The sequence below is a fragment of the Barbus barbus genome (assembly GCF_936440315.1).
Source record: "Barbus barbus genome assembly, chromosome: 24".
NCBI lineage: Eukaryota > Metazoa > Chordata > Actinopteri > Cypriniformes > Cyprinidae > Barbus > Barbus barbus.
In genome coordinates this window covers 10,576,532-10,586,544 of record NC_136752.1, presented here as the reverse complement: position 1 = coordinate 10,586,544, position 10,013 = coordinate 10,576,532, and the positions used below count along the sequence as shown (strand labels likewise).

The following is a 10,013-nucleotide window of genomic DNA, read 5'->3' as shown; positions in this document are numbered from 1 at the left end:
ACTTCCGGGTGTGACAGCAGTGGGTAAAGAGAGAAAACCCTGCTGTTTCGGTAAGATCTTACATTAATATGGGTTTAAAACCTTTATGGATTCATTATGAAAGCACACAGTCTGTCTCCACACACATTGTGTGAGATTCAGATCTCGCGCAGACCAGAGTTCAGTAAAGGCTGCATTTACATGTAGTAATATTTTGATTATCAGTAGGTTAACTTAACTTACACAAAAAGATTTCTGTGGCATTTAAAAATGATTTGAACGTTTTATTTATGCACCGTAAAAAAAAACAGTAAAACAAATCAGGCCACTGAAGTACATTTTCAAGAAAATATAAATCTTTTTTTAAATCATGTTTAATTCTGTGTTACTTGCCGTTTCTTTGTAACGTTAATTACCGTATTTGTGAAATTTACTAACAAATTCTGTGTGGAAATAGTTTCTACACCAGTTTCGAATCTTACATTCATGCTGCTTGGATTTATTGTGTTTGTGTTTAACAATGTTGTTAGAAAAGGTTTAATAAAGGTAAATAAGTAAAGATGAACAAAAAGGTTGAATATTTGTGTAATAATATTTAAAAATGAATTTTATTTCTCTTTTTATGGATGATGGTTGTATTTACTCATTTATTTATTAAATTTATTAAATTAATCTACATTGTTGATCGGATGACAATTTTAAGTCCTATAAAAAGATAGCTGTATGTAGTGATGCTGGTTTGTGTATTGTCAGTTTTGACAGGTGATGGGGGCAGACAGTGGTCCGGGAGCTCCTGCAGCCGTCCCGTGGCGTAAAGTCCTATATGAACGCCAGCCTTTCCCGGACAATTATGTGGACCGACGCTTTCTGGAGGAGCTGCGGCGCAACATCCGAGTGCGTCAGTACCGTTACTGGGCGGTGGTGCGCGAGACGGGGCTCATTGCACAGCAGGTGTCCTGCGTGGCCGTCTTCCTCACTTTATGGTCTTATATGGAGCAGGGAGACCTGGTGCCATCTGTGGTGCTCTGGGTCTGTCTAGGCTGTGCTCTGCTGGGATACGGACTCTACGAGATCTTGGGAGGCTCTTGTGTTCGGGAGCGAACGCGCCTGGCGGACCTGCAGAGCGCAACCATCTTCCTGGCGTTTACCTTTGGGTTTTCACCTGTATTAAAGACTCTAACCGAGTCGGTTAGTACAGATACCGTGTACGCCATGTCAGCCATGATGCTCCTGGCTCACTTGGTGTCCTTCCCGTATGCTCAGCCGAGTCCGCCGGGCAGTCTTTCCCTCAACGCGGCTCTTTTCGGGTCGGTGTGCCTGGCGTCCCGGCTGCCTGGTGCCCTGCATACCTTCACCATGCTGAGCTGTGCCCTCCTGGTGTTCGCTCTGTGGCCCTGCCTGCTGCACCGCATGCGGGAGAAAGTGGAGTGGAGCTTCCCATGGGCAGCGGTGCTGGTGTGTCTGGCTGGAGTCGGGGGTCTGGGGAGCCTGTGGCCTGAGGGGGCTCTTCTCCTCTCACTGGCTCTGTTAACATTAACTTTAGTCTGTCCACTGTTGCTGGTCCACCTGCAGAGGCACAAGGACAACATCCACGGTCCTTGGGACGAGGCAGAGATTAGAGAGGACCTGTCCCGCTTCTTGAATTGAAAATGCAGGGTTTTAAGACCATTTTAATTTATGCTTTTTTTGATACTCCCTTTGGAGGGATGATTTTGAGTCTTTTGCATTTTTCTTAAAGAGATAGTTCACCTAAAATTGAATCGTCTGTCGTCATTTACTCATCTTCATGTCATTTACAAACTTTGTAAGGTTTGCTTTTTTCTGTGGAACATGAAAGAAAATGTTTTGAGGAATATTGGTAACCGTTTTGCTTGCCTTTGACTTCCATTGTACAGACACATTCTTTAGTGTTCCGTTGAAGAAAGTCAAACAGGTTGAAAAAGTGAGTAAATGATGACAGAATTTTTATTTTTGGATAAGCTGTGCCTTTAAGCTCAGGGAAGAATAGGAACAGTTACTGGGAAATTTCATTTAATTTTGCCAGTATAAAATAAAACAAAATTATTAAATAGGTGAGCCTCAAGAAAAGATGTCTAGGTCACATTTAACACAAAATAAAAAGGAAAATAAAGTGAGATTTTTGTTCTTTTGCTTAAAGAAAATGAACCCCTAAAAATACTTTTTTGGGCAAATAATATAATTTTGATCTTGGGGTATGATATATAAATGTCTTGTGATTTTAAAATAATTTATATGGAAGTAGGGAGTTCTTTTTAACAGTGTTTATATATAAATGTGCATATTCTGGAATTGCTTGAATAAAAGTTTAAATGGTTTAATAGTTTTTAATAATGCTAATATTTTAGCATGCTCACTGTATTGTGTGTATATATATATACACACATACACAGTTAGAAATATTTATATATGCACACGCAGTATGTATATATATATATATATATATATATTAGTTGTTTTTTTTTTCCTTTTTCCAGTAGCTGAATTTCTATAAATTGCCCCTTTTTTATTTCAATGGAGGTGATAGAATATGTGCAAGGGTTCAAACTGTTCTGGACAAGCTATTGCCCACAAGATGTCAGTCGGTCCCAAGTATTTCTGCAGCTTTAATTGTTGTTCATGTAGAACGGCATAGGACACAGCAGGACATTTTTGCCAGTGTTCAATTCATAGAATATAATAAGCCTTTGTTGGCTTTTCTGTAGTATCATTTATAACTAATAGAATAACAGCTTATATAAACAGTCTGTGTGACACTGCAATAAAGTTGCCAAATTAAAGCATTGTGCAAAAAGAGCGTCTTGTAAATTGTAAACTTTTTTTATAAATTAATGAAGTTATGTTTTGCAAAATAAGATTAACAATAATGTTTTTTTCCCCCCACCTTTTCCGAAAACGGCTGGAAATTCTCACTATAATGCTAGGTTATTGTGGGTGGTTCCTTTACAAGCTGCACAATTTGAGATCTAAATCATGTTCGTAGCACAACCAGTGTGAGAAATACACGCTGAAGTTTTAAACTCGGGATTAGGGGTTGGTTCAGATAGCAATCACTAACTGTGAGCAATTATAACAGTGATGCTTGCTGTAGTAAACCCCACTAACTACTACAGGAAAATGTTGGACTTCTTAAGCACACGGTATTTACAAAATCCCAAAATGCTTTTTATTTAAGCCTGATAAAGAGCTGAACTTACATTGCAAACATCAACATATGTACAAAACAGGAACAAACCTCAGCACAGTGCTCAATCTCACCACCAAAAGCAGAATCGGTGAGCAAAAAGACCATGTGGAGATCAGTTTTGCTACACCGAAATCTGTGTTGATAGTTTTTCAATGTGTGTAAGATGTGAATCTTTGCGGTCGTCTTAATGAAAATTCAAGCAGTTCTTGTCGTTGGTGCTTTTTCTCTCACAGGTGGGCATTCGTGTCTCAATGTGGCGGTTGAGTGGGCACCGCTGGTGGCTGTCTCCTGCAACACATTACACATAACCTGAGCTGTCAGAACAGACTGCCATAGGTCACAGCTAATGGAAATAACAACAATCTCCCATAAACTGCTCTGCTTCAGATGTCTGCATATGTTTACAATTGCCTGCGAGTATGTTTTGTTTTGGGAAAATGAAAGCGAAATGAACACAAGATCAGATCAACCGGACTGAGAAGAACACAAAAAAGATTTTTCTTTAGATGGGCTACAAATAAATACCAAACCCTGCTGATTTGCTGTGAGTCATACACAAAAATCTGAACAAAAAAACTACAGAATTCTTAATCCAAACCCATAATTGTGAAAACAGTGATACTTAACATTAAGGTTCAATTTGTTAGTTGTATAGTTATCATGAACTAACAATTCACAATACATTTACAGCATTTATTAATTTAGGGTAGTTAGTAGGTCTTTAGTAGGGTAGGGTAGTATGCATTAAGTTGATCAAAAGTGACAAAAAAATAAATTTATAATGTCACAAAAGATTTCTGTTTCAAATAAATACTGTTCTCTTGAATCTAAAAAATAGGTATCAACATTTCCAAAAATACATTAAACAGCGCAACTGTTTTCACCGCTGAAAATAATCAACAATATACGTTTGTTGAGCAGCAAATCAACATATTCGAATGTTTTCTGAAGGATCATGTGACACTGAAGCCTAAAGTAATGATGCTGAAAATTCAGCTTTGCATCACAGGAATAAATATATTAAAATAGAAACCAGATGTACAGATGTATATTTTATCAAATAACTGCAGCATTGATGGGCATAAGAGACTTAATTAAAATATATTTTAAAATATCTTATTGACCCCAGACGGTGTATACACTTTAACAATATACGATAGTATATTTACAAATTAACATTAACCTAGAATAGTAACTGTTGTTGTTTTAGTTGTGATACCTACTCCATTAACTAATGCTGACCTTTCCGTAAATTTTTCTTTAAGAATGTCTTTTTTTAAAGAATTTTCCAAACTTTAATAGCAGTAATTACTAGCGGTTGTTAAAACTAAAGTTTGTGATTCAGAAAAGTCCCGCCACAAACACACGTAATTGGTTAAGCTAATGTTTCTGTGCTGTTCTGGTCAGAATGTTCAAACGAACAGAGCTAAATTTTGACAGCACCACTGTGACAATGTTTTAGGGAAATCTACATCTCCACATCTTACGCTCGAATAGAAGTATTGTAACATTGAAAAAGTGACACATCACCTTTAATTAGGCCCAAAAGAGCTCATTATTGCGCGCTGACCAAGTTACAATCGTAAGCTACGGTGTCGGGGCGTCTTGAATGTGTGTGTGAGTGTGTGTAAGGGGAATATGAGTCCAGCATTCCTGCAGAGTTGGTCCTGGAAAAATCCCTGTGGAGACGCAGGAATCTCACTCTCTAATGGAGCTGGCAGAGGGAGCAGCTCTCTGGGATGGGAAAGAGAAGAGAGTGGCTTTTATTTTTCCTGTGCTGCGGTGAGTGCAGGACTGCGGTTTCACAGAAAGAAAAAGAAAGGACGGAGACTACGGAAAGAAAAGCAAAACAACGCTTGAGGAAACATGCGAGATCTAGCAGCCTGGAAATGCCAGGGGTTTACTGGAAGACAGAAAGAAAGTTAAAAGTACAAGAATGTGTAATTGGAGGAGTGGATGAGGTGCGAGAGAGGAACGTTGCTTGATGAGATGACGGGGGGGATCGCAGAACTGCCATTTTAGTGCCCAGAAATGCTGCCTAGGTCTTCAGGTTCAGTCAGGCCCGCTCTGGTCGGGGTCACGCTGAAGACAACTGCAGGACTGTGAAAAGGTTCAAATGAGTTCTACAAAAAGTGAAGGAGAAAAAAAGACAGGGGGAATGGGGGTGGAAGGAAAGAGAGGGAAAGTTGGAGAGTTGGGATGAGTGATGGTGAGAGGAAATGTGAAAAAGTGAGTGGGAGAGCTAAAGAAAGGGCCGACGGGGGGAGAAAGAGAGAAAAAGCAGGAGAAAAAGGGTGGAGGTCCAAACAGCCCCGTTTCTGAACACAAAGGAAATGAGGCAGAAAAGAAAGGGAAAAATGGGCCAAAAAGTGAAGGTAAGGAATGAGAGAGCGAGAAAAGGAACGATCACAAGGGAAAACCGAAGAGAGTGTTGAAAGAAGTGAACACCACTGGAATGGTGAAAAGATACGAAATAGAAAAGAAAGGAAAAGATAGGGTCAGTTTGTGAATACTGATTTGACGGTTTAAACAGGAAGTTGACCGTAACCCTCAGCGCTCCTTTAATGAAGACATGCTTCTGGTTTGGTTTATTCTTGTTCATATGAAATAAGAAACATACCAGATATCCATAGAACACAATAATCAAAGAACTGTAAGAAATATGAGAAGCCTTCATGTGATTGGACTCTGACATTCAAACAAGACAAGAGCCAGAAAGAGAGGAAGAGAATAGGGACTGTCTGTGCTCAAACTGGAGAATCAAATATGAAAAACACATTTTCAACAAGACCTCCACCCATCTCAAGTCACGTGTGAGACTCGCTAATAAACGTCCAGCTCATATTCCCCACCAAAATCCAAAAATAAGACTTTTAGACTAAGCAAAACCTTACTTTTAGCATTAAGATTTGTATGAATTATTACACCTAATTATCATTACTATAAAGAGAGTTCTAAACAATACGTAACATATTGTAATCATATAATATCAAATCTTATAATATATAAATAAATTAAATTATACATTTATAAACAATTACAAAAATATAATTTGAATGGAAAAATATTGCAATATTTTACTGCAATAAAATATAATATATTCTATTAGTAATATATATTATGCTAATAGAAATTTTATATCAATATTTCATTTATGTATTACATTTTTAAATAATATTATACAAATGAATAAAAGAAACAAAATCTCATAGCTGTAATACAGACAGACAACATGATTTTTGTGTATTAAATCAAAGGCAGTACAAAAAGTACACTACCACTAGCATGATGTGTAAATTTACTATATCTTTCTTGGTGTGTGAAACACATATGATTTTGACATTTCTTCACCATTTGTGTGAGATTTGCCTGCAGTGCATACTTTCACTGCTCCTTGAAAATTTGCATGATTTTTAAAAGCCTTCAAATGTAAAAATGCTTGCCTGTGTGATTGAGCAATGAAATCTGTTCAAGTTCAAGTTTCTTTTACACTCCAAACCATATGTCCATGGTGCGTGGAGACAGCAGTGTCCGTGATCTAGTGCTGTAGTTTTGGGACCAGTGAGCACGTGGTCTCATCTATCATGCATGTGAAGGTAGGTATGCGTATATTTCACAAAGAATTCTGGTCTCTGAGTGCACAGCTTTGAGACTAATCCTTAACACAGATCCAAGAACAAGCCTTGCTCTCTGGACACGGAAAGTCCTATTAGTCGTGTTCGCTACGAGCATAAATCCCAACATTTGGGAAGGATAGCAGAACTAGCGGATCTTAAATAGTTTTTAACAATCATATGCTGCCATAAAATCATGCTGGAATGATCATATTTATGAGACGAATGCACATGAACGCCACCACAATGCCATAATTACCAGTGGGAAACTCTGCAGCCGGTTGCAGCGAGAAAAACCCTTAGTGATAATAACTTATAATCATAACTAAGGGGTTTCTTGCAACTGTGCACTTTCTGACATTCTGATTTGGGGGTGTGTGAATAAAATTGTAATATTGATCATAAGTTATAATTGTAAATGTACAATTTAGTTTAAATACATTCTGATGAATAGAAATAAACCTTTGCCAGGAAACATTTTGCACATTCAGCCCGATTATGAGATGTCAGGCTTGTGCAACCAAACTAAATTAGTTAAACACAAAGTATACTTCAGTTTTTGTGTGTGTGCATAACGTAAATTTCATCAGCAGCAGAGTATGCACATTTAACAGTCAAAAAAGATACAGATGACAGAGAGTTACAACAAACTGCAATAGACGGCGTGTTGATGAGTGCTTGCGGGAGGGAGTTCAGAGATACTCACAACTCTAGTTTGAACTAGTACAGAGACATTTTTAATCGCTCGTAGCTTCTTAAAGGTGGGGTATGTAATTTGTCAAAATCTTTTTAGAAAACTGAGTCGGGCCGAGTACCAAAACAAATTTGTAGCCAATCAACAGTAAGTGGCGTGTCTACTCATGATGAAGAGAGCGTTCAGTGAACAGTTGAGCTGAGCAACAGAAAGATAGAGATGGTGGATAAAAAAGAAAAGAGGAAAACGTCTGCGGAATGATAAGGCAAGAAGTAGGACCCGTGTAAATATCGGATCAGCTTTCCAGCTGTTACGGGGCTGACGAGACGTGAGACGTGCGGATCCATGTGCAAAGCTTTATTATGAAACATGGTCAAGACAGGCAGGGTCGAATAACCAGCAAACAGGTATGTTGAGGGCAAGACAGAAGAGTGGTCAGTAAACAGGCGTGGTCGACGATCAGCGTACAATATCCAGACAGGGCAAGGCAGAGAGAATAATCCAGGAACACGGGCAGGAAACAAGACACAGGCAGACTAACTCAGAAAACAGGGAAACGCTTTGTAAGGTAGACGGGCTAACAATACTCGGCCCTGAGCAAGAGCAAGTCCCAGGCTTATATGGAGTGATGGTGATTGTGAAATGGTGATCAGGTGTGTGTGATGAGTGAATGGTGACAGCTGATCTGTGCAATGCATAGTGGGAAATGGAGTCCAATGTATTGTGTAGTGTGAAAAGTCCATGTGGTGAACGGGTGACCTCTGGTGGTGAATGAGTGGAAGTGCATGGCCAGGATTCGTGACATAGCCCCCCCCCAAGGAGCGGCTTCCAGACGCTCCTAAACAATCCAGGAGGGCGGTGGCGCGGAGGCGGAGCAGGGGGAGGGACGGAGGGCCAGGTCCTTGAGGAAGAACCGGCAGAGCAGGAAACCAGGGCGGAGCCAGAGGCCAGGTCAGGACCGACAGCGCAGAGGCCCACCAGGGCGGAGCAGACGGGACCGGAGCCCACCAGGGCGGAGCAGACGGGACCGGAGCCCACCAGGGCGGAGCAGACGGGACCGGAGCCCACCAGGGCGGAGCAGACGGGACCGGAGCCCACCAGGGCGGAGCAGACGGGACCAGAGCCCACCAGGGCGGAGCAGACGGGACCAGAGCCCACCAGGGCGGAGCAGAAGACCACCAGACTCGAGCAGAAGACCACCACGGCGGGGCAGATAACCACCAGACCAGAGCAGAGGACCACCACGGCGGAGCAGATGACCACCAGACCCGAGCAGAAGACCACCACGGTGGGGCAGACGACCACCAGACCCGGGCAGAAGACCCCCATGGCGGAGCAGACGACCACCAGACCCGAGCAGAAGACCGCCACAGGGAGGCAGACAGGGCAGGAACCCATGACAGAGACTGGGATCTGGGGAGAACAAGGACAGACAACACAGAGAGAGCAGAGACAGACAACACTGGGAGAGTCTTCGTTGCAGGGCAGGACGGGACCAGAGCCCACCTGGGCGGAGCAGGAGACCCCCAGAGCCAGACAACTGACCACCACGGCGGAGTAGACGGAGCCGGAGCCCACCAGTGTGGCGTAGACAGGGCAGAGTATCTCCACGGCAGAGCAGACTGGTCAGGAGGCCATGACAGGATCAGGGATCTGGGGAGAACAGAGACAGACACCACAGAGAGAGTCCCCATGGTCACAGGAGCCGTGACCGAGCAGGTCGAGAGTTCATGGACTGTCTCTATGGCTGTGGCAGGACAGGGCGAGAGCTCACAGGCAGCCTCTTTAGCCGTGACAGGACAGGGCGAGAGCTCACAGACGGCCTCTTTGGCCGTGACAGGACAGGGCGTGAGCTCACAGACGGCCTCTTTAGCCGTGACAGGACAGGGCGAGAGCTCACAGACGGCCTCTTTAGCCGTGACAGGACAGAGAGTGAGTTCAGGAACGGCCTCCATGGCCGTGACAGGGCAGACAGTGAGTTCAGGAACGGCCTCCGTGGCCGTGACAGGGCAGACAGTGAGTTCAGGAACGGCCTCCATGGCCGTGACAGGGCAGACAGTGAGTTCAGGAACAGCCTCCATGGCCATGACAGGGCAGACCATGAGGTCAGGAACGGCCTCCGTGGCCGTAACAGGGCAGACAGTGAGTTCAGGGACGGCCTCCGTGGCCGTGACAGGGCAGACAGTGAGTTCATGAGTGGGTGCCACCACCTCGGGAGGTTCTGCAGCGGAAGCTGCCACCTCTGGTGGTTCTGCAGTGGACGCCGCCTCCTCTGGAGGTTCTAGGACAGACTCGTGGACTGAAGAGGTCTCAGGAGCAGACTCGTGGACAGGAGAGGCCTCAGGAGCACAGTGTGCAGCCCACACACTCAAAATGGCAACCGCCATAATGGGAAGCACTGAGGTCAGGGGAACAGTCTCTGTAACAGCCAGGGTTGAGGCCCTGGGAATGCCAGCCACTCGCACCGACATCAGTGGTGGGTCCATTACACTGGATATCAGAACTCGAAGGACTGACATTG

The 10,013-nt window shown here is 43.0% G+C and overlaps 2 protein-coding genes across 4 annotated transcripts in view; one reads left to right on the top strand and one right to left on the bottom strand.

Annotated features, from left to right (window-relative positions):
* On the top strand, positions 1–2,322 carry LOC306843756 (phosphatidylinositol N-acetylglucosaminyltransferase subunit C-like). The gene is made up of 2 exons (XM_079375409.1): positions 1–50; positions 733–2,322. The coding sequence occupies exon 2, from the start codon at positions 745–747 to the stop codon at positions 1,624–1,626; it is 882 nt and encodes a 293-aa protein (XP_079231535.1). The 5' UTR covers positions 1–50; positions 733–744; the 3' UTR covers positions 1,627–2,322.
* A 148-nt stretch (positions 2,323–2,470) lies between these two features.
* LOC306844132 (dynamin-2-like) overlaps positions 2,471–10,013 on the bottom strand; it is a 48,852-nt gene continuing 41,309 nt past the window's right edge. Inside the window, exon 21 of one of the 3 annotated variants that reach the window (XM_079376065.1) lies at positions 2,471–3,472. In XM_079376065.1, the coding sequence (XP_079232191.1) occupies positions 3,433–3,472 (40 nt within the window). In that variant the 3' untranslated portion in view covers positions 2,471–3,432. The remainder of the gene's footprint in view (positions 3,473–10,013) is intronic. The other 2 variants (XM_079376064.1, XM_079376067.1) reach the window with 2 other exon arrangements.

What these genes read in the sequence shown, in the direction of transcription:
- LOC306843756 (XM_079375409.1), top strand. Translation starts at nt 745, where the DNA reads ATGGGGGCAGACAGTGGTCCGGGAGCTCCTGCAGCCGTCCCGTGGCGT.